Here is a 27,707-nt window from a genome sequence, read left to right on the forward strand (position 1 = left end):
AGCGTGCTATGTACGGGAGGATGAGTTGGTGCACAGGTGCAGCATAGATCAGGCAGATTTCCAAACTCAGATTTTGCAGCCATCAATAGCTAAATCAGCTTCTGTCCAAAGTACCTTCGAAAAGTCGTCCAACTTCAACATCTATTATGTTGAGGGAAATATCCGCAGCCTTGTTTGCTAGGTCCCTTTGACGTGCCAATTCGTCCCGCAATGGACGTAGCTTGCTTACTATAGTAAGCCTCAATCGATTTGCTATTGGAAAAAGACGGACAAGCTGAGTTCTATCAAATTTCAGACCATCTTTACTGGATACACCATCTATAAGAAGGGAAACTCTGACATCAACCTTTTGAAAGAAAGTGAAGAGCTCAAAGAGGAATAGATCTCTATTTCTATCGCCACCATCAGTATCAAAAGCGTACCACTCAATCCAATCTTCCAAGTCACCAAGGATTTTAATGAAATATTCTTCTTGACCAAATAAGCTGTACTCAGGAGAGATCAGTACCCAGAGAACATCAAGTATCTGTGCCACATCTTGAAGCAATTGCTGCAAGTGGTACTCTTTCCTAGTTTCAGCTTGGTTTTTGACGAATTTTCTCTGTACTTGCAAGAGTTCATGGTCCAAATATGCTATAAGCTTGCTCTGCTGACCACTACTGACGCTGGGATGGGCATTCTTCTGTAATTTTAGAATTTCAGCCCCAATAGCATCTTCAAATGGCAATGTCCACAGGGAAACCTCCACATTAACTTGGTCATCGCCATTATGGTTTTCTTCCTTGACCGTACTGGGTGGGTGAATACTTATATCATCATCATCCAAATCGTCCTCTAGACCAGGATTGAGATCTAGGTCATCAGCGGCCAACTGTGAATGCGGCAAGTCTCTGACTTCTTGATTCGGCCCGGGGTGAAGCGGCGTGGGTGGTGCACTCATTATCTCACTTGTCAAATCCTCTGCTAACACAGTTGACCCACCGCTATGGAGTACACTGATGCGATGCATCTGCAGGAAATACTGATAAGGTTTACTTACTAGAAGGGTACATCATGGGGTCAAAATTGTCCAGAGAACCTCAAAAGTCTGCAAAGCATAGTAATTTACAAAACAAAGAAATTGGAGTCTATAAAACAACTATGCTTTGAATTTTGTTGTTGTTGATGTGGTGCTACATTTGCAGCTAAAGAATCGAGAATAATTAGAGAGCGGCCAAGAGCATCCAGGATAAGGAGCTCATCGTCATGCGATGGCCACGACAAGAATGTTGTTTGCACTTAACGGTTGCAACTTTCTTGCTCAAGGCTCTTCAAATGAGTCTGGACGCTGAAATGATTCGGAGCCACGTGATGCTACATGGCAGCAAGTGACATTTCAGACAAGATGACAGCAAGATATGTAGGGAAAGTACAAAAAAAAAAAAAAAGAAAAAAAAAAAAAAAAGCATTTGAAGGAACAGAAAGAATAAGTGTACTGGCCGAGTCTTGTAGCCACACTACGTAAGGGAAGCATAGTGTGGTGAGTCGCACTAGCATCAGGCGCTGCGTCGTCTGAGGCAACTGATTGCTCATGGAAAGGGGGGAGAAGAGAAAGGTAAACAGAAGCAAAAAAAATAAAAGAGAACAATTGAAACGCTACAGTATGAGAGACAAAAAGCCGCAGAAGGAAAGTTGAAAAACATTGCAACTCGTTTTCCTCAAGCACACTTTTCTCTTCATCACAGAGTCCTTTCTTCGGCAGCCGTTGTGCGATACGAAGCTGTGGATGGCTGCTTTTGCAACTGCGATATGTCCGAAGTGACACTCCGCGCACCGGACGAGAGGTAACGATGAAGCACTTTCTACCATAGAGGCCTAGAAAAAAAAAAAAAAAAAAGACGGGCCACTAGCGATAAGGCAACGTGACTTGACATATCGCGATCCTTTATTCTCTCTCGCCAGTCTTTCCACCACCTGCCCTATAAATCTACTTGCTGCCGTTTTATTTCCCTTTCGGCCTCTTTTTTATCTTGATACTCATTATCAGGTCTTTCTGCATAGCCAACGATGCCTGTTACCCAGCATATCCCCAAGCCAGGCTCAGAGTCCAAGGAGCCTAAGAAGCCCCATCGCCAAATCATCCGTCTCAAGCCCGTTGATTACAAGCCTGAGAGACCTCGTCATCATGCTGATGCTACTGGCCAGCGCCTGAATCGTTGTGACGAGCCCCTGAGCCACGCAAGTCCCATCGCTATCGATACCCCCCAGATTCGCCGAACTCGGTCCCGTTCCTCAGGGTCTGGTTACAAGCATGTAGACAAGCATGCCGAGTTCTTCATGAATGATCCCGCGGTACATAAAGATATTCCTAAGCTTCAGAACCAGTATCTTCGGCCGAACGCCAAGTTTGTGGGTGAGCAGCAGAGCGGCGCTTACAGATATGACATCAAAGTCGAACTCAAGAGTGTGGACTTGGTGAGCTCTATTGTAACAGGATTCTTTCAAATCTCCGGCCTCACAGATGAACATCCACTCATTACTACTTGCTTTAAGGGGGAAATCATCAACAATCCGCTAAACAGCACCAGGTGGCAGAACCACCCCAAGGACCATCAAATGAAGGAATATGCCTTCATAACTGAAGATAGAAATTGGGGATCTTTCCCCCAGAATGATATTGATCATTGGAGGACACTCACTCGAGCTTCTAGTAGCATGTCTGAGGAGCATCTCCTATCGAAATTGCGCAGTATTCATGCCGGCGACCTGGATAATCAGTACATCTACATGCGCTGGAAGGAGGAGTTTTTGTTGCCTGATCTGAGGATCAAGCAATTGAAAAATGCTTCCTTTGAAGGCTTTTATTACGTCGTGCTCAACATTGGCAGCGGCGCCGATGTCAGTTCTGGCGATTGCTTCTCATCTCGCATAATCCCTGGCACTATCAGCGGCTTGTATTACCATACCCAGAATGATAAGTTTCAACTGCTTTCGTTGCGCTATGTTGAAGATCGGGAGTTTTCCTACAGCTTCGACTTTGCGTAAGTTGGAAAGGCATGAACCTTTCGCGGCGATAGTAGCCGTTTAACGATGTGACGATTTAATTCTGGGAACTTGATTTGGATAGATGCAACTGTTGAAGTCTATTTATAAGCGTTTTATACAAGAAAAATGCAAGGATAATTACATGTTGAAGAACTGAAGGGCCTCCCAAAATCTTGAAATCTCTCACTTAATCTTTCTTTTCAGCTCTCTTGGCGTAGATAGCAGCAGTGTAAGGCTCTTCAAAGAGCAAAGCGATCTTGTACATGACGTAGACGAAGGCTGTAACCACTAAGCCGGTTGGTTTGCCATACCATAAGGCTGTTCCCAAGAAGCACAAGGTAGATCCATTGTACATAGGGTTATCGTTAACATTGAAGGGGAAAGATGTAACCCTTTCATCCATCAAGATACCAAAATAGTCGCCCAAGTAGGTACCTGTGATGCCCAATGCCCACATTGACAGCAAAACGAGGACATTGCCGAAGGCAAACGTGCCAATTGCGAGTGCTTTCACGAGATCGGATTCAACGAAGGGCTCGAAAGTAGGTTGAGCCAAAAGCGCTTGATTGTAGACATGATCACGGAAAATACCCAACGAGAATATAGTGAAGGCTAGTAAGTAGCAGCCATTGCGTGCGCCACCGGCAGCCTTAGTTAGGAAATGTGTTCTGTGTTCAAGTCTGGCAACCACATTCCAAAAGATGGGATTGAAAGCAATACAACCAATTGCAAGCTTAAGTTGGGATGTAACATCGATATAGTCACCGAAATTGGTGTAAAGTTCAGTCAACTGCAATTTGTCCATGGTAGTAAGGGGAGGAATGCACGACTGGGAAAACGATCTCATTCGAGCTTGGATATATAGAGAGAACAGCAGCATGTGAAACCGAGCCAGTCCACGTGACACTTGATGGTTGTCTTATCTTTCTACTCCTTTCCTCCTTCTTTGCGTTTTGGTGTTCAACAGCAATAAGCATATTGTTTTAAAAGAAAGTGAGAACAAAATGATATACCAAGTACATTTACAAAATGGTGGTTGCTCACAAAGTAAGTCGGATATGTTTCCTTTTTTTTTTTTTTTTTATTTTTTTATTTTTTTTGGGCCAACGGCTGCGAAACTGTCTACCTTGGTCTGGCTGCAACGTGAAGTAAGTGGATTGAAAGCGATGGAGTGTCACCTAGATGCATTCTTTAATATCGACTATTATCATGTATAAAATCTTACATCTCATGATTCTGGTCCCAGAAACCAGTGACTCACATTATCTCCCTCGACCGGCAATAACTGCCATAAGATATGGTTTAGTCGTCTCGTTCTGCGAATCAAGTTCGACCGTTGCTTGATAAAGCACAAAACCCTACCTTCTGCAACTCCTCCTAAATCATTAGCTTCAAGGCTTCAAGATTGGTCAAAGTGTTTATATACTGACACGTGACCTCCTTATACAGTTTCATCCACTTGGTCGAAATTCCTGTTACTACTACAAGACGACATGAGACATAGAGTAACATTCATTCATTCATTACCTCCAGATGAAAAAATAGCCAGCTCTCTCAATGAGACTTACGTACGTCTCAAAGATGGGCCCGAGGTTGCTCGCGAGGATAGATATACATTTCCTGCTCCAGAATATAAGAACGTTAAGTCGCTCCGTATCCATGTTAACAAAGGGTACGAAGACTCTCACGTCACCTCCCCATTTTCTTATCAATATCAGGTCGGACTGCATTTCTATGTAAAGCCAGTGGTGATTAGTTCTCTAGCAGAAAGAGAGGAATTTTACAGTAACAGTGGCAGATTGATCAAGGACTACTTCGGAGTGGAGCCAGAGAGTCAAACATGGATTCCTTCACTCAGCGCTTTGTACTTTCACGTGCAAGAGCCATTAGAAATGTCTTTCAAGAATGTTGCCGATGAATTGTCCGCTCTTGACAACGATTGGTCTTGCTTGGACTATCATTCCAGCGACGGTACCTCTGCTTTGAAACTATTCTACCCTGTAAGTCAGCGTCGATTTGTTGATGTCAGTAATACGTCAGAATTCACTGAAGTCGGAATATTTGCTATTGATAAGCAATCTTCCAGGGATGATTTGGTACTTTCAGGCGCCAGAATCGTCATGAACGACAACGAAGATCTGGATTTGGTCCAAAGAACACTCTTCCATGTCAAACCAAGGCATAGGTCGATCGATCCGATGGAATTGTCATATAAGCCCAATGGGTTACATCCAGTCATTACGTTCGGCGATGCACCGGAGTATCCTGTGGACGAGGATATCAAGAATTGTATCCTTTATTCTTATTATACTCTTGAAAAGTCAATATTTCTTGATCCTTACCAAGTTCCATCGGGCTTCAACATATTAGCAAACTACGGCACAAAGGATTTGGAATTACCAGAGTATGCAATAAAACAATGGGGAAATGAAATATTAGTGGAGCACAAGGACCTTGGCGTATTTCCCTTCGACCTTACTTTGCATTCCCGCTACCAATTGCCTAGCAATGCAATTTCGAAGCGCACAGTCCTCGATAAGCCCGTCGTATTCTACGCATGCGAGGGCATGGTCGATCCATACTTATTAAACAATTCACCATTTGACAACAAGAGGGCACCAGGTGGAAGTTTCGAAAAATTTTTCACCGATGATACAATATTTTATCATGCTCTGAAGCATGGCTACTTTGATGTTGATATCCCTAACGCAGCTTTAAATACTACGACTGCTAAACTGCTTACCCTCTTTGCTCTCCTCTTCGGGGTAACTATTATTTTCTACAAGCTTTTCAGAAGAACAATTTTACAAAGAACTACCGGAACCAAGAAGAACGAATAATTAAGTGAATAAATAACCGCGTGTTACCTTCTATTTTACTATCATATAACCCCCCTACGTCACATCCAATCCGCTCCTATTTACAACTCATCTTTTCTTCCAGACTTTCCTACTGGAATTACTCTGTATTCGATGAACAAATCACCATATTCGTTTTCATCTTGAAAGTGAGGCATACCATGTCCTTTCACGACCTCTACTTCTCCATCAATGACAGGCACATTCTTACCTCTTTTAATCGTTACGGCTTCACCGTCAAATAAAGCAATCTCTCGACTCCAGCCACCAACGTTTGCTTCTTTACTGGTGAGAAGCTCTGTTCTGTAGAGGTGATCCTTAATCCGGCGGAAGCCCCAGTTTTCTGTGTGAACATCTCTAAACTGGAGATTCATGTTGCCTGGGACGAAGTCTGGATTTTGATCGCCCTCACCTTCTAGGACATGGCGGTAGTTACGCGGAGTACCTGGACTTATGTACACATTGTAATGTCTTGAAGTACGCTCCGTGCCCTGGCCCTGACATTTGGCACATGGTTTCGCTATCGTCTGACCCTTACCACCACACTGGTCACATTGCGACTGGAACTGCTGGATAATGGGGCCCATTTGCCTTCTCATCATAACCACACCGGACCCCTGACACTTTGTACAAGTATGCTTTTTGCCATCTGCGGACCTGCTTCCTTTGCATTTACCACAAATGTTGTTCATTTCGACGTCAAACTCTAAGTCTCTACCCAAAAAGGCATCCTTTAAAGGCATATTCACGTTCACTTGGGTATCAGGACCTCTCTGTACTCTTCTTTGATGTCCGTGGCCTCCACCAAAGCCACCTTGTTGGCCTTGAAAGAACTGGTTGAAGATATCGCCAAAATCGAACGCAGACCCGCCAGCTCCCCCAAACCCTCCTCCACCATTAGCATCACCAAACTGGTCGTAATTTTGTTTTTTCTGTGGATCGTTGAGGATATCATAAGCCTCTCCTATTTCGATAAATTTATCGTGTGCCTCGGGGGACAGATTTTTGTCTGGATGGTACTGTTTCGACAATTGTCTATATGCGCTCTTGATGGTCTTCTCATCAGCATCTTTGGAGACACCCAAGATAGCATATGGATCTATGGCTGCCACGAGAGCTAGACAAAACAATATGAGTGACAGGAAGATCATATCATATGCTGAGTGGAGATATGTAGCTGTCTGCAAATTGGCTGTTTGAAATATCTTACACGTATATAGCCACATTAAGCGCACTCGAGAAAATTCTAGATCACGTGAAAATATTGTGACATTTGACTTAGTCCCACTAGCTTCCTCAATGGGAAGTGTAAGTAAGCCAAAAGAGGCCAACGCGACCAAATTTCTCGAGCTACTCTTTCTTTTTATGGCCCGTAAGAATGTAGAAAACGGCATAGCCATTAAGATTGTTGAAGTCGAGCCACTACGAATGGGACGAAGAGATCTTTCGCTAGACAGAGCAAACTCCAAGATCAACTTCTCGTCCAGTCAACCTTATAGAAAGCCAGAATACTCATATTTCGTACAATTAAATAAAAAAAAAAAAGTTAAGAATGATTTCGCCCAGGATCGAACTGGGGACGTTCTGCGTGTTAAGCAGATGCCATAACCAACTAGACCACGAAACCTTTCTTGTTGTGAAACATATTTTACACTAAACCTGATACTGTAGTTTAGTGGTCTTAATAGTATTTCAATTGTATTTTAGCTTTTTCATTAAAAACATCAATGTTTACAATGCAGTTAAAATGTGAAGCTTTAAACTCAAAAATTGAACGAGATAGCGAATATATCACGCGAGGCAGTCAGATTTATTAAGCAAACTTTAGAGATTATGATCTGTATGAAAATTTTGTTGCTTTTAATCTTATTAAAACCATCTTTAAGGCCGTGTGTAAACCTTGATTTCTTTCCATTAGTGCCAAAGAAAACTACATCCTGCACAACACAATATCAACTCACTCTAGTATCTGTAGCGTCTGAAGAACCAGCTTTTACCATTTCCATGCTGGAAGTCATCAGCATAGCGGCCTCACAAGCTCTGAGCCATCTTTGCACCCAGCTATATAATGTTCAAGAGTCGTATATTCCGTATCTGAAAACAGCAAGCCCCACTCACCAGAATGATGTCTTTCTAGAGCCATCGAGATCTAACGGGAGGGTGAACTACTATCCAAGAGCTCTAAGCGTTGAGTTTTCGGGTGGTTACGGATACTTGGGGAAGTATGCATTTCAGGAACCTGCGCCAGACTTGACAGCTTTCGGAGATGTAGAAATAGATCAAAGGCCTCGAATCGAGAAGAACGAGTACCAACAGCATCTAGATGCTGGCCAACCGACCGATTCCCTGATGCTTAATGTGAATAATACTAAGTACTGGTCGGACTATAACAAGCTTGTCTATAAACCTAGTTCGCTTTTGACTTTACTGGAGTATAACCACCCAGATGGCACTCACAAACATTTTAACAGATTGAAGTTCGATCTTTTCAATATCGGCACCGAAGAGTACAAGAAATATGGGGATGAAATCGATGAGAGCTTTAGAAAGCTACTAGAATCTCTGGATAACATTCAAGGTGTCAGCGTGTTCACTGGACTTGATGATGCTTGGGCCGGCTTTTCGAACGAAATGTTGATTCAGCTAAGGGATGAATACTTCAACAACGGGGTAAGCAGCAAATACAATATATGGTGCTACGGTATTACTTCTGGTACTTTCACAAAGCAAAGGACTTTGACAAGAATAAAATCACTAGTCGAATTATCGAAGAACAGCTCACTCTTTTTCCCGCTTGGTCTCGATACTTCACTGGATCTTCTTCTGGATGACTTTGTTGCCTCAAGTGAATGGCATAGACAAGCTGCACATGCTTACTTTGTGAATTCAATTTGGTGCAGCAATAATCAGTTCGAGAAAAGAAGCACTATGGCGGAGTATGAAGCAAACCTCTTGCGTGGTGCTGATAAGCGGAATATTGTGAACGAGATTGCGGTACACGAAAAAAAGCTGAATCTGGCAACGACCATTATTGATGATCCCAGAATGATAGAAGCCGTCATGAAAGGTGAAATCTCAACCTCACAAAAACCGAGAAGTCTCGATTTGAGCTTTAATCCCAACCCCTTGAATGCAAAGCCATTTTTTACACAATATATTATTCCCGAGGATCAGTCTCTAGTGGATGAACTTCAGGGAAGGATAAGTATAAACCGCGACATCAACAAAATAGTTGATAGTGATTCATTTCCTAAAATTTTTGAATCCTCATCCTTGTACACTCAGTTTGGCCAATCTACAGGGCTTAAAGACTTGTTTAAGCAATACCGTCAGATCATACACCACGCTCGTGCTCATAAAGATTTAGAATTGATCGGAGACAAGCAGGAGCTAATAGAGGATATCTCATGTGTTGTTGATGAGTATACACAGGGATATGACCTGGAAGAAGAATCTGAATAGAATTGGGATGTTCATAGAAGTATTTGAAGTTTCTTAAAAGTTTTATATCTAAGCAACGGTCTTCTCAACCAAGAAGATACCGTAGTCATCCTTCAAGGCCTTCATGATAGGTTCATTAATGTCCCCTGTCATTGGAGCCAACAAACCCTTCTTAGACAAAGTACCGTCGAAGATCTGCTGGACAGCAATAGCACAAGGCACGCCAACCAATTTTGCCATCGAAGAGTAACCCTTAGGGTCACCGTAATCCACTAAGGTGGAAGTTCTGGTCTCCTGGGTACCATCAGCCCATTCGATACCAAATTTATGTTGCAAGCAAACCATGTCTCTCTCACCCTCTTCATACTGGCACAACTCCTCCAAGGTAGCACACAAGGTATCCAATGCATTCTTCCTTGGGGTGGTCTGCTTGTCAGACAAGAGACCCAACCATTTGAAGCCCGAAATAATTCTTTCCTTGTCCTCTTCGCTCTTGAAGTTGGTCAATTCGGAAATTTTAGCAATAATATCTTGTTCAGAAGAAGAAGAAGAACCAATCAATTGAGCCAAAGCCTCTTTCCATGGCTGTGCCTTTTGGAAAGCTGGAAGTTCGGCTTCCTTCAAGAAACCCAAGTCGACGAGAACCTTGATGAACTCAGGGAAGCCTTGGTATCTCAAAGTACCTCTAATGACAGTCTCGGCCTCTGGAATACTGTACAATTCCTTGTAAGTGGTGGAGTCTCTGTTTGGGTAACAAACAAAAGCAAAACCAGGGTAGATAAAGTAAGGCTTGGCGGTGGCCATCAAGTCCTCAGACTTAACATCCACGACCTGGCCATCCTGCCAGTACTTAGCAAAGTTAGATAAAGCCAACAAAACACCACGGGAAGACCAGGAGAATTTGTAGCCTAATGGGTTACCAGAAGCCTCTGGGGCAGGCAAACCACCGCAGTAAGACAAAAAGGATTTGATCTTACCACCAGCCTTGTGAACCTCCTCCATAGTCTTCACAGCATACAAGTGATCAATACCGGGATCCAAACCAATCTCGTTCATGACGGTAATACCGGCCTCACGAATCTGGGGTTCCAATTCCTTCAATTTGGGGTTGATGTATGAAGTGGTTACCACATGCTTCTTGTGGGCAATAGCAGCCTTCACAACCAAGTGATGGTAGATGTATGGAATCAAGGAAATCACTAAATCAAACTTGGAAACGGCGTCAGACAAAGCCTTTTCATCATTGACGTCCAAAGAGATAGCATTTGCAACAGAACCAGCCAATTGCTGAGCCTTCTCCAAAGTTCTGCAAGCAACAGTAACCTCAATGTTCTTGTCAGCAGAAAGAATGTCAACAGTTGGCTTAGCAACAAAGCCTGAGCCCAAAAGAAGTACTTGTTTAACCATGATTAATGAAAAATAAAGGTGTTGAGAAAGTGAAAAATTGGATCTTTTTCGAGGTTAATTTTTACTACGTCAGTACTATGCAATCACCCTGCATGAACTTTCGTTATCTCTCCCCGCGGTACGGCATCCGCCCCATGAGTCATAATGTAGCTCAATGATTCATATACGTCGCTCCATTCACTTATGAGGTAAACAACTGATGTTTGCAAGAGTTGAATAAAGAATCAAAAACTTTAGTTGAACCTTATTTCAATGGTAAATTTTTGTAAATATAAGTCAATGCGGGTAAAATTGAGTTGCCATGGCGATTGTTAACTTCTGCGAGGACCTGATGAAGAGCAATGTTCGTATTGCCCAAGGTTGTGGCAGTTGCACAAAAATAGGATAAAAAAAAAATGCTTTACATTCATTACATAAGTAAGGTCCTCTTGCGTTTACCTCAAGAGGACATACCGGCTAACTAGCTCATGGACGTTGAGATGCATAACTCACAACAAACATAAGAACGATGAGAGGGCGATTGAGGGATAACAGATGGCTTGATAGCGTGAATTTAAGTATCCCGTAAGCAAGGGAAGGTAAAAGGTTGGTGAACATTCACGCTTAGAATTGATTGTCCGAATCACGAAACACGCAGTTTACTTAATGAGCATCACTTCAGTTCCATCCATTGATCCTTGCATCTATCCTGACTTCCAAATGTTTGCCAGATAGTGTTTCACGAACGCAATTGGATCACTAATCTTGCCATCTTTTGGAACCTCAAGAGTAGAAGCAAACGACTTGATTGGTAAGACCAAGACGTCGCTGACGAGCTTAGGTTTCTCCAAGGCATGGAAGTCCTTCCATGACACAGACTGATAAATCGACAGTTTCACGTAATCATTAAGGTATTCAAGGATAGTATCAGTCCAAAGGCCACTACCTGTCCACTTAGATATCGCTAAGGATTTTTGATTAGACAGTCCTTCCAAGGCAAGTTGTTCACCTTCCTTGAGGGTTCTTCTCAATCCCAAAGTGTTTTCGGTAATAGATGCGATGATCTCACGGAATATAGGGTGTCCGGGCTTACACTGAATGACGAAGTTGCCAAACTCCAATCTGCGTACCGTATCCAGCCTCCAATCTGCCAGATTTGAATCTGATCCGACTGCAATAATCAACCCGAGCTCTGTTGGTGAGACATTTTCGGGAATCCAATTAGGAACAGGTTGCAAAGGCACGGTATCAACATCGGCATAAACACCGCCTTTGGCAAAAAGTATCAAATACTTGAAAAAGTCCATTTTTAATATAACCTCTGGCATCAGTTTGTATGCTTCTACAACTTCCGGAGCGTGCTGGTATAAATGTTTGACAGTAGCGAAGGTAGTATCATCATTAAATAGTTCGTGAACAAATCCGGGATTCTTCACAGCCCACTGTGCCTGCCCCTCTCTATATTGTGCGTCAAACCTGTCGTCATTAAGGCCATGTTTCCAAGTTTGCCAGACATACGCAGGAAATTTTGTCTTCGGGTCGTATGGAGTCATGAATGCCAACTTTTCCCGAAGAGAGAACTTTTCGGGCGGGCTTCTCATGAGTTTGATCTGTTCAATAAGAAATTCGTTTTGCTTCTCCAAGTTCTTTAATCTTTCTTCATGTTTCAGATACAATTGCAGTTGCATCTTTTCAAGCTTCTTAAAGAATTCATCCTGTTTTTTGCTGTTTTCGTTTGATATAAGTGACAGCATTCCAGCTAGATTATCGATGTTTGAAAGTCGGAGGTTTTTCAGTCTTGATACCGAGAACTTTGTCACCACAATTATTACGACGAATAATGCCAATGCAGCAACCGCTAATCGTCTACGGTTTGTCATTCTTGATTTCATTCTTCCGTTTTAGAGGTGAGCTCAGAATGAAGACCTTGACTGAGTTGTTCTAAGCTATTTTGGTGAAGATCAAGCGCGCAGGCCGAAAAAAATAACAAGGTTGACTAGCTATTGAAGACGGAGCGAATCAAAAAAAAAAAAAATAACAAAAGAGCATAAAAACAATTTAATCTGCTCTTAATATCTTTTTCATTGAGAAATCTTACCAATCCTGAGCCCCAATGGAACGCGTCAGTTAGTTTGCTAACAAGCGCCCAGATAGTATAGCACCGGCGTATATATCGAGAAAGCCACCTGATTCAAAATGATGACACCCTTCTTACAGTTCGACACATATGGCGACAAACATTTTGAAGAACTTATGGAGTTCTTCTTTTCACACGGGGACAGGGTATTTGTGGACAGCCACCGATATGGTAAGTAGGTGCACTTTCATTTTGCGGTTGCTTAAGATAGCGCTATCTTAGTAAGTTATTTAGCTAGCATACGTTCTTCGACCAATAATATTATATTATTGATCGAATAGTACAGAGTGAACCTTTACCTGATGGGCTTTACGAAAGGTAATTACACATGACAAATTGCACGTGATCAACTCTCTTAAGAAGCGCTGTGGGAATCTCTTATGAATAGCCAACGATGACAAAGCTTTATGGAGGCGCTATCAAATGTGACTTGCCTGAGGTTGCAGTAGATGTTTCGGATTTCAGAGAAGTACCAGATACACAAGAAGTCTTCATACTCGAAAGGCCGAATGGCCTTGATCGTTCTTTGATAATCGACTTATTGGAGATGGTCAAAGCAAACAGTTTACCCGAGATTATATCAATTCACTTGGAGGATATCTTAGAAGAGCCCCCGAAATATATAGCTCCTTTAGTGAGTTCGAAGACGTCTCATGATTTTGATGCACATTACTTTCTAATTAAGCCTATGTCAAACAAGCAAGAGACTACAGAGGTAAAGCTTTTTATGCTATTATGTTTAGTGCGATTAGACAAAGTCGATACCGACGTCATTTTTACATTCAATGTTCCGTTGAAAAGCGACGAGGTGACGGCAGAGCTATTCCAAACGTGCGTGACAGGGGCCAACGATGGAAGCTCCGACTTGGGCCATTGCTTTCAGCAGATTAAACATTGGGCATCTACATTTGAAGTTCAAGACTGGGGATTATTCAAGTAAATTATTAAGATACTTAATACTGCGAGGCATAAGACAATGTGAGACCCATCATTATTATTTCCTTCGGTAAAAGTCTGACGATGTATTTGAGGGGTTGGTGCGTGAAACAGTTGGCTTAGAAGCATACATCAACTGTCTCACTACGAGGGAGCAAATTATGGAGACGGAGATAGTTTGACCCGTGAGATAGTAGTATACCCTTTCACTTAGTGACAAAAGCCATGAAGGCACGACAAACATTGCCCAATACATAAAACCAGCCACCACGCTAAAAACGATGGTGTTGAAAATTATTGTTTCATTCGCTGTCAATACATGGATGGGTGTGTAATTTCTGTATGTGTTGTAAGCCTTAAAGAGGATATTGTTAGTTATTGCAGCCTTGTATTTCATCTTCTTGAGGTGAGTGTCAACCTAAGACCTTATTAACTATATCAGCTAAATATTCGACTAGTTGCTCTTAACTTGGCGAACATCTAACATTTTATTTAAAAGTCTATGGGAAATTGCAACAGGGTCTTTCTCGGGTATTACGGAAAGCAAAGTAGTATATTAGAGCGCACAGGAATATGTAAGGCGCATGCAGCCTAGGAATAACACCTTGATAACAAAAACGGCATGTCGGAAGTTTAAGAGACAATAAGAGCTAAAGAGAGAGTACACACATCGGCTGCAGAATCCACCCTATCCACAGATCGTTTTATTCCTAAAAGTGTATACCCACTTTAGTGGTATCCCCACAGCTACGGGATAATTCTCTTCCCCCGAGTCGGCACTAAACTTACAACTAGGTAGATGATGTCTCATAAATATTACCGAGCCTCCAGAAGATGGGCTACTACTGATATTATTTGCGATCAAACTTTTAAGGGTAGAACCTGTATTCTTCTCAAGGAAAAGTCTGGTCAAAACGATAATCATTCAACATTTCGTGGATATCTTTCTGGGTTAGGGCCATACCACGAGTTGTAGATACACTATGCCGTTTGTCTCAATTATCTTATAATGTGGCTAGTAAAATGTACCTCATGAACTGATCCATCGATAATGAACGACAATTGTTTAATAAGCATTAACAAAATGAAGAGAAAACAAGAGAATTATAAAATATGAAGAGGAGGGGCGAAGGGAGCAAGATAACTACAAGTGCTATTGTTTGTTTTGCATATACAGGAAGGTATATCAGGTTGTACCGACCGGCGGTGGTCTTGATTAGAATTAAGGCAAACCTCAGTCGGTGCAAGCTTGAATTTGGAGGGGATACAAGAACAGTCCAAAAAAAAAAAAAAAAGAAAAAAAAACAAAAAAACCAGCATCTTTAACGTTTATTTGAACTATACCTGTGTAGGACCTGCATGTGTACCACACACCAAGATCTCTTTCGACATAGAGCCCAAAGAGTGGTTTTAAATAGTAAATAGGTTCCCCAAGACAATGCTAATGAGTAAGTACTAGCACGAAAACATGTTATGCTTAATTCATAGGTAGATAGAGCTTATGACAAGCTAAACCTTTCGTTGCCGCCACTTACCTTGCACATAGGGAAAGATAGTCACCTGCTATGACTCACGTGATTTACTGTCTCGAAACTTCAAACAACGAAGCTATATCGCTATCAAAATAACCTTCATCTCACACTCATGTCCTTAGAAAAAAAGATACTCAATTTCTTGAAGGGTCCCAGGAAGGGGGAGACATTTGAATTAAAGGCTGGGCTTGTATCACAATATAAACATGAAAGAAAGGATGCCATACAACGCGTAATTCAGGCCATGACAGTGGGAAAGGATGTATCATCGCTCTTTCCCGATGTCTTAAAGAATATCGCTACTTATGACTTGGAACAGAAGAAGCTTGTTTATCTATATATGATGAACTACGCTAAGACTCATCCAGAACTTTGTATTCTAGCTGTGAACACGTTTGTTCAGGACACCGAGGACACCAATCCACTAGTTAGAGCATTAGCAATAAGAACAATGGGCTGCATTCGTGTGGACAAGATGGTTGACTATATGGAAATTCCTTTAAGAAGAACTTTACTGGACGACAATCCTTACGTCCGCAAGACGGCTGCCATTTGTGTCGCTAAGTTGTTTGATCTTAATTCTGAGATGTGCGTTGAGTTCGGCTTTTTAGATGATTTGAAGCAACTTCTTACTGACCCTAATCCTATGGTGGTAGCCAATGCCTTGAGTGCGTTGTACGAAATCAGAGATATGAACCGAGACCCTAACTTAGAAGTCTTAGTGGTCGATCATCAGCTCATAAAAACTTTGATGGCTTGTTTGAATGAATGCACCGAATGGGGTAGAATCACAATTCTCGGATGTTTGGCGGATTACTCCACAGGAGACTCAGAGGAGGCCCTTCATATTATTGAAAGATGTATTCCTCAATTGCAACACGTGAATCCTTCTGTGGTTCTTTCTTCAATCAAGGTGGTTATTCATCATCTTGACTGTTTGCCTAACCAGGCTACAAAGTCTAGCTTTTTGCGTAAGCTTTCAGCTCCGTTGGTTTCCTTAGTGTCTCTGTCGATACCAGAAGCACAATACGTTGGCTTGAAAAACATCAGAATCATCTTAGAGAAATACCCAGAAGTGCTAACCAAAGAAGTTAGAGTATTTTTCATAAAGTACTCTGATCCCTTATATTTGAAGCTTGAAAAACTTGAAATTGTGATTAGGTTGGCGACTGAGTCAAATAGTGCTCTTCTTTTGAGTGAGCTCAAAGAATATGCCATGGAAATCGAAGCTGCACTTGTGTCGAAGTCGATTCAGGCCATCGGCGCAGTGGCAATCAAGCTTTCATCGAGCGTTATACAGGCTGCTAATCTATTAATTTCCTTGATGGAGCAAAGAGGTGGCGAATTGGTCATCAATGAAGCAGTTGGAGTATTGACTCAAATATTAAGACGTTATCCAGGCAAAAATGATTTGATTACCTTGATTGTACCAGTCATCTCAAATCACATCGAGGAACTCACTGATTCTCAGGCATTAGCAGGCTATGTATGGTTACTTGGAGAGTATCCGAAGTATTTTACAGGCCTCAAGGAAAAATTACAAAGTCTAGTTGATGACTTTCTCGAGCATGAGTCGCTTCTCCAGCTAAACATATTGACTTCAGTCGTCAAAATTAATTTAGTTCTTCCGTCGGCGGGCTGCTCGCATCTTTTGCAAGCAGTTTTGGAGAAAGCCACCAAAGACTGTGAAAATGCAGACGTCAGGGATAAAGCCTACATCTATTGGAGACTTTTGTCGACTTCTTCTAGCGGAGCCCAGCTGAAGATAATTGCATCGAAGCTTCCACCAATCAAAACAACAATATCATCATTTAACCCTGTTGTCTTAGATGTCTTGATAAATGAATTATCAACACTTTCTTCGGTTTATCATAAGCCGGCATCCACATTCATCGACCCAAATGCTTACATAGGAGTTGACTCGAATAGCAACCCCAAAAAGCTGTCTAGAAAGTCTGATTTGGCAGACTTAACAACAAGAGCCAAGGAAGAAATTGTTAACAATGCCCGTAACGAGAATTTACTCGACTTGGATGACGATGATCAGACTGCTCCTTCAAATGCTGGAACGACTCCTTCCTTGCTAGATGAACTCAATGATTTGTTTGCCGTGCCAACCAGTGACAGTCACACAACGAACTCTGTTGACACGAGAGCAAAGAATTCAACGAATGATATTTTGAGTCTTTTTGGTAATGCAGCACCGCAACAAGAGATCGCTAGCGACTTCGGTCAATTGAACATGGGCTCGGAAGCAACTAATGGAAAGGATTCAGCTTCCAAAAGAAGCAATATAAGCGACGACTTGTTGGACCTTTTTTAATCAATAAATTGGCGAGCAGTGGCTCACGGCCTGAGATTCTCAATTTAAATATATATCAGGATTGACTTATTGCTCATTCAAAAGCGATCTAAGGGTTTCTAAGATCTCATCCCTATCTATATACCTGTCCTTTGAGGCGCCAATTATATCGTGCGATAATATAATGGAGTCAGTTGTCGTCAGGGCTGCCATCTCCTTTATACGGTTTTTAACATTTAGCACTGTCTCGTCTATCAGGCGAATGTCGTTTCGTTTACCCTCAATTTGCCTTTTCAAAAGCATTATCAAGCTTTCACGTGTCTGATGAGGACGGTAAGTGTTAAGTAAGTGATTCATGTTAATGAGAATTAATTTCAAGTCTTCTATCTTTCCATAAAACTTTGCAGGTTCTTTGGATACTGAGCCTACAAGTTCCAAGAAATTCAATAGTAGCGAGTCTAAAAGCTTATGGAGCTCAAGAATCTTCGTTCTTGATGTGATTTTCTCGTCCTCATCATTGTACAACTGCCTCCATCCCAGATCCTGTAACGAAGGTAGTTTGTTCGCCAAGGCCCACACACTGCCATAGCCGCGATATTGCTCACCAGTCGGAATAGGTGGAGGCTGATGAAATTTTAGATCCCCTGGAGGCACATCTCCATCATCATCATTCAGTGATTTCCACAGTTCGAAACGTTTCGCATTCCCGTCTGAGAAGAACTTGTAGTATGGTGGAGGCAGAGGGTATAATGACGAAATGAGATCTTCTGACATGAGTTACGATCGAAAGGAATACCAATTGAACTCGAGATATGAACACAGATAAAATAAAGGCTAGCAATGTCGTGAGATGCCCTGCTTTGCTTCGCTCAAAGTTCTCGTTTATCAGTTGTATGTACTTTGATGTTCCCACGAACCCTTGAGCACTTATATACAGTAGATAACCATTAAACATCAACCGTAATCCTGGATCACCTTAGCCTTCTTTCCGACAAAACTAAGATTATAATAGATATTACTATGAACGAAGACGACAGGATCGATGTCGATAGCCAACCACTAGCTGTTGAATCCGGCGGGTCCGGTGGTTTAGGTGAAGATGCTAATCAGTCCGCCGCCCATGAGCACAATCATGAGCATCACCACAGTCATAGCCACAACAGTCAGCTTGAGAGAGATGGGGAAACAAAGAAAAAGCAAAGGTTTGAGGTTAAGAAATGGACTGCTGTTGCGTTCTGGTCGTGGGACATCGTTGTGGAGACATGTGCTATTTGTCGTAACCACCTAATGGAACCATGTATTGAATGCCAACCGAATAGCATAAACAATTCCGCTGACAACTGCATTGCAGCTTGGGGAGTTTGCAATCACGCTTTTCATATGCATTGCATTCAAAGATGGCTTAAGCTGAGAGCAGTCTGTCCGTTAGACAACAAGGACTGGACCTATCAGAAGTTCGGCTCGTGATTATTAATGTTATAAATAAAATATATCCTTTTGATTTGGCATATTATGCCGGCAAGTACCTAGAAGATCGTATAAAAGAGCCTAATATTACCACGTTTGTACAGCTCTGACCAAGCTTGGCCATAGATGCTTTCATTCTTTCACTTTCGATACTCCCCTCTGCTTCAACAAAGAAGACATATTGCCATTGGCTGTTGCGTAAAGGGCGTGATGTTATGGATGTCAAATTAATGTTATGATATCTGAAAGAGTCTAAGGCGGACATCAAACCACCGGGATCATTATGATTCAAGGCAAACATGATGGACGTAAGCAGTGAGGGATAATGACGAGGCTCAAATGCTGTTTCTTTGTTATCATGCTTAATGTCTTTGAGACCCATTACAAGAAATCTAGTAGTATTCTCAGGTACATCTTCTATCTCGGCTTTAAGAATACGTAAATTCTTTAGTTGAGCGCTCATTTTGGAGCTGATACAGGCACTCGTATTGGTGTTATCCTCAGTGACCAACTGTGCTGCTTCAGCTGTGGAGTTGGTATCGATTCTTGTGCAATTCACAAATTCTTTCATCAGCTTGGTAACTTGACCCCAAACTTGTGGATGGGAGTATATTTTCTTTATATCAGCCGGATCTGTGGCATTGGAAAGCAAATAATGATGGATTGACACGAACTGTTCCCCAACAACTTTGAAGTTCGGTTTCGGATGTCCAGCACTGCCTATAAACCAATCTCTTAAAAGGTCGTAAGTGAAAACAACCTGTCCATTTGTTGAATTTTCGAACGGAACAACAGCAAAGTCGACATCTCCCGCGTTTAGAACATCAAAACAGGTATCTATTGTCGTCTGGGGATATATCAACAAGTCTTGTATGTCGCCGAATTGTTGAATTACAGCCTGAAATTAGTGAAAAGCTTTACTTATGCTTCCTGAACAACATACCTCATGAGTGTAAGTACCTTCAGGCCCCAAGAATGCAACTTTCATGAGCGCTGTGGTCTTGTTGTTAGCCGCTGGCGTGAAATTCGCAAGTTATACAGAGAGACGTGTAAAGCTCATAAAACAGTCGGTTCGCTTCACCACACCAAGTCCAGAATAGCACTAGCCATTCGAAACCAGGTTTAATCAAGTAAACCGTCTACTATGAACTCAAAGCCGTTGCCTAAAAGATCAGCGAAAGAAGCAAGTGCCTGCCGACGCGTATCACAACAGCCCTGAGTCTCCTTCCTACAGTGAATCATTGGTGGCTCTGTATTCATAGCTGAGCTCGATAACGCATTCACATGAGACCAGGGGTTAACAATATAAGCCTTATTTCGAACTATAAAAGTTTCCCTGTAAAAAGTTTTTGTAGATAGTGTATTAATAATAACCGATGACCATTTAAGCATCCTCATTGATCAAACCACGCTCAGAGACATAGATACCGTCCAAGAACTTACGGATATCCTTGTTTCTAACTCTGCAAATCTGGTTGATGTCAGCAGCGTTCTGAGAAACGGCCTCCAAAGAGTTACCAGAGATGATCAACTCATCCTTTTGGGTAGTGGACTGCTCCATAGTGACACCGTCAAAGATCTTGACATGTCTGACCTTTTTCTCACCCAAAAAGTTTCTGATCTCCACATACTTCTGGCCATCAATCTCAACAACGTTAACATTGATTGGGAAATGCGCATAGACGTATCTCATCTTGTACTTGTAACCCTTGGTAACACCGGTGACCAAGTTGGCAATCAAGGACTTAACAGTTCTCAAAGCAGCAACATGCTTTCTGTCACCGTGAAGAACAATGATTTTGATGGCCTTGTCAGACAACTTCTCAAATGTGACATCGATATGCTTCAAGTCCTTGGTCAATTCACCTCTTGGGCCAGTAACCTTGATGGTTCTAGCGTTGATGTTAACAGTAACTCCTTCTGGGATTTCCAAGATCTGGTCTGACTGAATGAACTTCATGCTTAACGGTTGATGAGATAGTCAGGGTAGAGCTGAAAAAAAAAATTCTTTTGAACACCAGTGAGAAGTGATTGAATATGCAGGCCACCAAATCAGGATGCAGTTCATGACTCGGTTTACGCGCAACCAGGGTTTGAGGGCTACAAATGTGACGGCTTTTCCATCGCGACTGGCATCCAATACTTAGCGCCCCACACCACTTGAACCTATCGAAGGGGAACCTATACAATAGTGATACATTGTAAGACAGGGCTACTTTCTTATTTGCAGTGAAAAATATCCTACATGAGCAGTAGTTCAAGATATGACTCTGCTTCTCCAGTGATATTCCGGTCAATGTTATCATAAATTATGACATGAGTTAGTCGAAGTTTGAATAGTGTTGGAGTCGTGTATGCTTATACTCTGGCACTTTTCGAATGACTATCTGTCCAAATTGAATTCAATATGTAATGAGTATCATTCGATGCCAGTATTTGAGTAATAGTACCTTTCCGACTCTAAGCTTAAAGCCCTATCGGGATCCAGGGCCAGCTTCACGAATACTTGTACTTAAATTTGGTGTATTTACTTCAGTAGGATTACTCGCTTTGTTCCTCCAAAGTCTTGAATTCGTAGTACGGAGTCTCCTTGGCGAACTCAATTCCATTCTCGAGTAATCTGGTGAATGCTTTGGAAAAGTCGGCAAAGAACAAATCTTGATCACCAGCATAAAGCTTGACATACTTAAGAAATTTGCTGTCCTCTTTCAAGACCATATCCGTAGGCAACATCATGAAAGACTCTGTCTCGTCATCCTGATATTGTCTTTTACCATCCCAATCACGAATGTGCCACTTCTGCAATAATCTCACGAAAAAGTCATTGGTGAACATGTTTGGGGAAGGTCCCCATGGGCCGTCATAACCTGATCTGTATGTATGGCACTTTCCTAAGGCATGAGCACCAATCAAAGCAACCATCTCTCTGTCGTCGAATCCCAAACGATTGAAGATCTTCCTCACATATGCACCCAGCTCTTGCGAGGCGTCAGGTAAATTACCATTCTCTGGAATCTTCTCTTTCTCGGCCTTTGTACAATCAACTCTTCCGGGCCTCCATCTGATTTTTGGTCCGCCTGCCTCCTGCACTGCAACGACACCACCAAGGGTCCATAAATCACCTCTACTAATCCACGGAAACTGGTAGTGAAATTCATTGAGGAAGTCTCTTCCCGAATCCAAACCTGCGTTTTCCGGATCCACGGATTCGGGCGCATAGATCATAGATCCACTGTAAGAACCGCCAGTATTCTTCTTTTTGTCATAAGTTCCCGAACTGTGCCATGCCAAGCGACACAACAAACCATATCTCCCGGCTCCATCATCAGCATCATCTTCGTCCTGAACCTTTTGAGCAATTGCATTGTACACTTCCTGAAAGTCTTTCTCAGTCTTGTCGTTGAATACCTTGGCCATTTGGGCGGGAGTGGCTGCAGCGAAAAACTTTAAACTGTTACCCCTTCCTGGAGGTTTGTCATCATTGTTTCTGTTAGAGCCACGGATGCTATTCTCATAGAAGTAGGTTGCACCTGCTGAACCGGCAACGAGAGTTGCAGCACCAGCCAAAACGCTGAATAACCTACTTCTGGAGTTTGTAGTAGTACGGATCGCAATAGTAGTCATCTTATTAAAATTACAATGAACTCTTTGCAAATTCGTGTTTTTGAAAGACGTTTTCACCTCGATGGGAAATCGTTTGCTTTAAATAGTGTGAGTTGGGTAACTTACCCTTCCGTACACGACGATTATAGTCGGGTATAACTTAATACGGCACAATTGCTGGCCCCTCCTCTACAATGTGACCCAAGGAATTTGTCAGATCCCGGGCGCTAGGCTAGGCAAAGCTAGGCTAGGCTAGTATGGCTTAGTCAAATACGTAAATAATGCGGAGACAGACTTAGGACAAAAGGAATTCTACCCAAGCTCGTTCATCTGCATCAGTATAAAGTTAAATGCGGGGGGAGCTAAAAATATTAGTCCATCCGCCAGTTCACTTAACTCCATTCTTTTAAAATTTCCGATAGCTGAAGAAAGACTTACAGCTTTGCCTACATTCTTATAAATTAACCCGAGGACTGTTGACAAGAACCCATCCAGTGGCCTGACCCTGTCAGATGGAAATCCAGTGCATTGTGTGATATGAAGGAATTTGTCAGCGCGAATCTGGTCAAAATCATTGGCTACACGATGTAGAATGCGTCTGCGGCAAGCACAGTTACAGGCTCGAAAAGACAAGGATACACGTTTTCTATTTACTATACCGCCTACTTGTCTCAAAGACTGTTAACGTAATCGTTGAGTTCGTCGGCATCTTCATAGACCCACGATCCTTCCTCATTATAGGTTTTCGCATTGACACACATAAGTTTCAACTCATCCAAGAATGCATCAAAGCTATCGTACCTATCCTGCGAGATGTGTTTCCGGATTTGGCTAATGGCAGTAGGCCTTTTGATCACCTTATAGTAGTCGGCGTAGATCTTCTTTGAGGGGAGCTTGAGAAATATTTCCGCAAGCCGGTGGCCATCTCTCTTTGACTCCATGCTCTGAATATGGTCAAGCACCTCGGTACATTTAGTCCGCAATCCATCATCACCATTCAGTACCTGCTCCTTATCAAGAGGACTTGTGCTATCACGACGTGCACGTTTCCTCAGCTCTTCTCTATCAGAATCATCTTCAGAATCATCTGAGACGTCACCATCGACGTCGCCCATGCCTTCTCCTGTGGCTTTTCTCTTCCGCCTAGCTCGTTTTTCTTCTTTGCGACGTATAGCATCCTCGACAGTGTCATTGTCATCGTCCATTGCCATGAGCCACTGCTCTTCGGTAAGACCATCATCATATTTTACCTTCTTCTTTTCTCGCATACGAGAGAGTTCCTTAGTCTCTCTTTCAAAATGATGAGAGATATCCTCCTTGAACACTTCAGGAAGTTCATCCTTCGCGATAAGTCTGTTACTGTAACCGCCTTGGCGAGAGTCGACTTTTTCTTTCACCATACGATCGGTGTCCATTTGGGTGAAGAGGATCTTTTCTTCCTCACTTCGAGCCAATATATCGTTCAACTCGTCATCATCCAATGAATCATTTTCTTCGTTCTCCTTGTCGCCTTGTTCAGCATCAAGTAAACGTTTCAAGAATTCCTCTTGCTCTTCCGCAGTAGACTTGTTGTCGAACTTACCAGCTTGGATGACTTTGCCATCAATATCTAATTTTTGATGAGCCCTTTCTAAAATAACTTCTTCAATCGAGTCATTGGATATTAAACGGAGAATTCTAACTTCATTTTTTTGTCCTATTCTGTGAGCCCTGTCTTGGGCCTGCAAATCTTGATGTGGATTCCAATCAGTGTCAAAAATGATGACAGTATCGGCGCTTTGTAAGTTTAGACCCAAGCCTCCCGCTCTGGTCGATAATAAGAAGCAGAAGTAGTCGGATTCAGGTTGATTAAAAGCTTTCAACATATCTTGCCTATCCTCGGCTTTAGTAGCGCCGTCCAATCTCAAATAGCGCATTTCTTTAAGCCGTAAAAAATCCTCAAAAATATTCATGACAGAGGTCATTTGGAAGAATATCAAGACCTTGTGACCCGTTGCCTTAAATTTGGGTAAGACTCTATCCAAGAGCTCAAACTTACCCGATGTCCTCCAGAGAAGTTCATTCGTGAGACGGGTGGAATTCAACACGTCTTCCACTTCTTCGAACACGAAAGGATGATTACAGATCTTCCTCAACTGCATGATCTTGTTGTTTAAGCCTTTGATACCCAGTTTATTATTGGTACCTGTTGTCTGCGATCCAACAAAAAGCGCGTTATGCTTCAACATCTGCTGGTATAGAATGTGTTGCAAACCGGATAAGTTGCATTTGAGGACCTTTTCAACCTTATCCGGGAGGTCCTTCTCCACGTCTTTCTTCAATCTTCTCAACAAAAATGGTCTCAAAACTTTATGCAATCTTCTGATCACCAACAAGCTCTCTTCTTCAGTCAACTCAATCTTCTCCTGGGATCCAGTGTTAGCAAACGGTGTGTTGAACCATTCATCAAAAGATTTGACCGAGTTGAAAATCTTCGGAAGAACAAAATTAAGCAACGCCCACAATTCTGGCAAGTTGTTCTGCAAAGGTGTGCCTGTGAGAATTAGCCTATTCTTCGTCCTGTAGTATTGCTTCAAAGTGACCGACAATTTAGAGTTGGCATTCTTCATCCTGTGACCCTCATCGATAATCATATGTGAATAGTTGAAACGGGACAACATTGGCCTTTCTTTGATAATGTACTCGTATGTTGTGAGCATGACCTGGAAGTTGCCCATTCTGATATCAAACAGTAATTCTTTACGCTGCTGTGGCGACCCTTTAAACACGATCACTTTGACGGATGGTGCCCATTTTTCAAACTCAACCGTCCAGTTTGTGATTGTTGATAACGGGACAATAACCAAAAATTTATCTTCGCCCTTCTTCTCGATTAGATAGGTTATAAGTGAAATGGATTGGATCGTTTTTCCGAGTCCCATCTCGTCTGCTAGAATACCATTCAACTTATTGTTGTACAAAGAAACCATCCATTGAAGGCCTTTGATCTGATATTCCTTCAATTCTCCACCAACAAGAATAGAAGGCTGTGTTTTCACTTCCTCTTTAATTCTATGCGCAACTTGGTAGTAGTCAATCTTCTCCCTTAATTCATCAACAGTGTCTTCTGTTTCCTCTTCTACCTCGTCTTGTTCTGCTTGCTGAACCTTCACTGCTTTTGCTAAAGAGTCCAAAAAGCTATTGGTTTGTTTCAACAAATGAGTAATTCTATGATCTTTGGTTTGGTCCAAAAGCTTAATATAGGCTTCTTCATCGTTAGCTTTCAAGGCCTGCAAACGCTGTTTCGCAGTCTTCTCCATCTTCTTCGATTCTTCCTTTTCCGTTGTGTTATGGAAATTATGAATGAACCTTGCTAAAGTAGCCTTCTTGCCAATGCGATTGAGCTTTGCTTCGTTCGAGAGTCTAGTATTTTCCAAGATTCGATTGATTTTATCAACCTGAAGTTTATGTTTCTTCGCGTCGGCTTCTAATTTGAACTTATTCTCAAGTTGCAGAGCCAAAAGCTCTGGATTAGGCTGTTCGATCTTTTCTCGGATGTAAAAACCCCGTCTTCCCTGTAAGACCAACGCATTATTCTTGAGGGCAGGAAAGTCATAGTGAGCGGTTAAAGAGAGCTTGCGGAAGATCGCATTTTTCAACCTCTTTTGAATGGCTATTACCAGAAGAGCCTTCAACTCTATTAAGGCACGGACTTTCAATCTGTCGAGACTATGGTTTTCTCCGGCATGACTGAATGACCCCAAGTTCGCTGGAAGTTGCTCCAAGTCATATGCTCGGTTCGCAATCTTATGGCCGACAAGCTGATCCTTGTAGTAGCTTCCGACAGGGCTAGACTGAGGATCAGAAGTAGGCTCAGTAAGGCCAAGCTCTTCCAACATCAGGCCGAAATCTCCACGGAGGCGACGACAGCCGTTGGAACAAAAATATTTCTCAAAAACATCGCGAGAAATATTGCCCAAATTGAATCCATCGCTTGGTATTTTTTCGGCTTCAGTTGTTAATGAAGATTGGAGGGCCTCCGGTAAATCTAAATTCTTCAGGAGTATTTGAAGACTTGCGATTTGCTTCGAAAACAAATCGGTATCCAAGCTATTTTCCGCCACGAGCCCCTCAAATGAGTGAAGAAGATCTTTTATTAGTACGTCTTCTTGGTCGAGAAACTCTTCGTGGTTGATGCTCACCTTTTGTAAGCAAATTTCGAGTGCTCTCAATTCTTGATCATATGGGTCAATGAAGGCCTTCTGTTCGCTGTCATCACCAAACGTATGTTGGTGTTGTTCGGCTATCTTTTGGTAAGCTTCATGCTTGTCCAAGGCATCACGAGAGAACTGAAGTAACTGCTGGTAGCGACTTAAGACATCATTCAACTCTTGAGTCGTGGTTGGCGTTTTAATGCTCTTAAAGGAACTAGCGACGGGATATGCGCTATTATTTTCATCATGAAAAACTCCATTGGAAGTCGTGCTACCTTTCTTGTCAAACAATGTGTCACTCATAATCGAAGACGCAATTATGACAAACTCAGAGTACTTGAATAGGCCAAATGGAATGAAGATATGTGAATATCCACTTATGTACCCGTATAAAGCTAGATTAAGATATCTATCACGTTAAGTGCGTATATCTGAGCGGGTGGAAAGCTGTGAGAGTTTTTTTTGTTTGTAATTGTATTTTGTTGTCAACTGAAGGTATATATGCAGGAGTGTGCTTGTCCACGCCTTTACCTTCGTCATGCTGAGCTAGGCCCCATTTTCACTATTTCTCGATTGTGAGATTCAAATTGCCAACCATATCTGGTCTACGTGCTAATTATCCCAATATGTCAGCGACTGGCTAGTTGCCGAATGTGGCACCCACTAAGGTACCACGAGAGCCAGTACACAGGGTTCAGCCATTTGGAAATGATGTGTGGGTCAAAAAGGATTGATGTCGTGACGAAAGGAATATTGTATCATACTAAGAAGGCGGCAAGTTTCCTATTTTTGTTTTGTATTTTATACTATATAGTTATTGTAATCTAT

The 27,707-nt window shown here is 42.2% G+C and overlaps 16 protein-coding genes and 1 non-coding gene across 17 annotated transcripts; 6 read left to right on the plus strand and 11 right to left on the minus strand. All coding sequences in view use genetic code 12, as the record gives it.

Moving 5' to 3' along the window:
- Window positions 1–94: 94 nt before the first annotated feature.
- CXQ85_005125 (TFIIH complex subunit) lies at window positions 95–940 on the minus strand (the record flags this gene model as incomplete). The annotated part of the gene is made up of 1 exon (XM_025488727.1): window positions 95–940. The coding sequence occupies one exon, from the start codon at window positions 938–940 to the stop codon at window positions 95–97; it is 846 nt and encodes a 281-aa protein (XP_025343494.1).
- A 1,106-nt stretch (window positions 941–2,046) lies between these two features.
- CXQ85_005126 (glucose-induced degradation complex subunit) lies at window positions 2,047–3,024 on the plus strand (the record flags this gene model as incomplete). The annotated part of the gene is made up of 1 exon (XM_025488728.1): window positions 2,047–3,024. The coding sequence occupies one exon, from the start codon at window positions 2,047–2,049 to the stop codon at window positions 3,022–3,024; it is 978 nt and encodes a 325-aa protein (XP_025343495.1).
- A 187-nt stretch (window positions 3,025–3,211) lies between these two features.
- On the minus strand, window positions 3,212–3,829 carry OPI3 (bifunctional phosphatidyl-N-methylethanolamine N-methyltransferase/phosphatidyl-N-dimethylethanolamine N-methyltransferase; the record flags this gene model as incomplete). Its single annotated transcript, XM_025488729.1, has 1 exon — window positions 3,212–3,829. The coding sequence occupies one exon, from the start codon at window positions 3,827–3,829 to the stop codon at window positions 3,212–3,214; it is 618 nt and encodes a 205-aa protein (XP_025343496.1).
- A 688-nt stretch (window positions 3,830–4,517) lies between these two features.
- CXQ85_005128 (uncharacterized protein) lies at window positions 4,518–5,864 on the plus strand (the record flags this gene model as incomplete). Its single annotated transcript, XM_025488730.1, has 1 exon — window positions 4,518–5,864. One exon carries the CDS (start codon window positions 4,518–4,520, stop codon window positions 5,862–5,864), a length of 1,347 nt encoding a protein of 448 aa, XP_025343497.1.
- An 80-nt stretch (window positions 5,865–5,944) lies between these two features.
- CXQ85_005129 (uncharacterized protein) lies at window positions 5,945–7,033 on the minus strand (the record flags this gene model as incomplete). The annotated part of the gene is made up of 1 exon (XM_025488731.1): window positions 5,945–7,033. The coding sequence occupies one exon, from the start codon at window positions 7,031–7,033 to the stop codon at window positions 5,945–5,947; it is 1,089 nt and encodes a 362-aa protein (XP_025343498.1).
- Window positions 7,034–7,435: 402 nt separating this feature from the next.
- CXQ85_005130 lies at window positions 7,436–7,509 on the minus strand. The gene has a single exon. It is a non-coding gene; the product is annotated as a tRNA-Val (tRNA).
- A 377-nt stretch (window positions 7,510–7,886) lies between these two features.
- Window positions 7,887–9,344, plus strand: CXQ85_005131 (uncharacterized protein; the record flags this gene model as incomplete). The annotated part of the gene is made up of 1 exon (XM_025488732.1): window positions 7,887–9,344. The coding sequence occupies one exon, from the start codon at window positions 7,887–7,889 to the stop codon at window positions 9,342–9,344; it is 1,458 nt and encodes a 485-aa protein (XP_025343499.1).
- A 48-nt stretch (window positions 9,345–9,392) lies between these two features.
- Window positions 9,393–10,730, minus strand: LYS9 (saccharopine dehydrogenase (NADP+, L-glutamate-forming); the record flags this gene model as incomplete). Its single annotated transcript, XM_025488733.1, has 1 exon — window positions 9,393–10,730. The coding sequence occupies one exon, from the start codon at window positions 10,728–10,730 to the stop codon at window positions 9,393–9,395; it is 1,338 nt and encodes a 445-aa protein (XP_025343500.1).
- Window positions 10,731–11,413: 683 nt separating this feature from the next.
- On the minus strand, window positions 11,414–12,589 carry HOC1 (alpha-1,6-mannosyltransferase; the record flags this gene model as incomplete). Its single annotated transcript, XM_025488734.1, has 1 exon — window positions 11,414–12,589. The coding sequence occupies one exon, from the start codon at window positions 12,587–12,589 to the stop codon at window positions 11,414–11,416; it is 1,176 nt and encodes a 391-aa protein (XP_025343501.1).
- A 651-nt stretch (window positions 12,590–13,240) lies between these two features.
- Window positions 13,241–13,786, plus strand: CXQ85_005134 (Ran GTPase-binding protein; the record flags this gene model as incomplete). The annotated part of the gene is made up of 1 exon (XM_025488735.1): window positions 13,241–13,786. One exon carries the CDS (start codon window positions 13,241–13,243, stop codon window positions 13,784–13,786), a length of 546 nt encoding a protein of 181 aa, XP_025343502.1.
- Window positions 13,787–15,558: 1,772 nt separating this feature from the next.
- On the plus strand, window positions 15,559–17,637 carry APL2 (Apl2p; the record flags this gene model as incomplete). Its single annotated transcript, XM_025488736.1, has 1 exon — window positions 15,559–17,637. One exon carries the CDS (start codon window positions 15,559–15,561, stop codon window positions 17,635–17,637), a length of 2,079 nt encoding a protein of 692 aa, XP_025343503.1.
- A 66-nt stretch (window positions 17,638–17,703) lies between these two features.
- Window positions 17,704–18,390, minus strand: MED7 (mediator complex subunit; the record flags this gene model as incomplete). The annotated part of the gene is made up of 1 exon (XM_025488737.1): window positions 17,704–18,390. The coding sequence occupies one exon, from the start codon at window positions 18,388–18,390 to the stop codon at window positions 17,704–17,706; it is 687 nt and encodes a 228-aa protein (XP_025343504.1).
- Window positions 18,391–18,636: 246 nt separating this feature from the next.
- Window positions 18,637–19,083, plus strand: HRT1 (SCF ubiquitin ligase complex subunit; the record flags this gene model as incomplete). Its single annotated transcript, XM_025488738.1, has 1 exon — window positions 18,637–19,083. The coding sequence occupies one exon, from the start codon at window positions 18,637–18,639 to the stop codon at window positions 19,081–19,083; it is 447 nt and encodes a 148-aa protein (XP_025343505.1).
- A 43-nt stretch (window positions 19,084–19,126) lies between these two features.
- On the minus strand, window positions 19,127–19,654 carry PHA2 (prephenate dehydratase; the record flags this gene model as incomplete). Its single annotated transcript, XM_025488739.1, has 1 exon — window positions 19,127–19,654. The coding sequence occupies one exon, from the start codon at window positions 19,652–19,654 to the stop codon at window positions 19,127–19,129; it is 528 nt and encodes a 175-aa protein (XP_025343506.1).
- An 813-nt stretch (window positions 19,655–20,467) lies between these two features.
- Window positions 20,468–21,043, minus strand: RPL9B (60S ribosomal protein uL6; the record flags this gene model as incomplete). Its single annotated transcript, XM_025488740.1, has 1 exon — window positions 20,468–21,043. One exon carries the CDS (start codon window positions 21,041–21,043, stop codon window positions 20,468–20,470), a length of 576 nt encoding a protein of 191 aa, XP_025343507.1.
- Window positions 21,044–21,624: 581 nt separating this feature from the next.
- On the minus strand, window positions 21,625–22,707 carry CCP1 (cytochrome-c peroxidase; the record flags this gene model as incomplete). The annotated part of the gene is made up of 1 exon (XM_025488741.1): window positions 21,625–22,707. One exon carries the CDS (start codon window positions 22,705–22,707, stop codon window positions 21,625–21,627), a length of 1,083 nt encoding a protein of 360 aa, XP_025343508.1.
- A 650-nt stretch (window positions 22,708–23,357) lies between these two features.
- Window positions 23,358–27,182, minus strand: CXQ85_005141 (RSC chromatin remodeling complex ATPase subunit; the record flags this gene model as incomplete). The annotated part of the gene is made up of 1 exon (XM_025488742.1): window positions 23,358–27,182. One exon carries the CDS (start codon window positions 27,180–27,182, stop codon window positions 23,358–23,360), a length of 3,825 nt encoding a protein of 1,274 aa, XP_025343509.1.
- Between the last annotated feature and the right edge of the window lie 525 nt (window positions 27,183–27,707).

Source organism: Candidozyma haemuli (genome assembly GCF_002926055.2).
Source record: "Candidozyma haemuli strain B11899 chromosome Unknown I_2014730914, whole genome shotgun sequence".
Taxonomy (NCBI): Eukaryota; Fungi; Ascomycota; class Pichiomycetes; order Serinales; family Metschnikowiaceae; genus Candidozyma; species Candidozyma haemuli.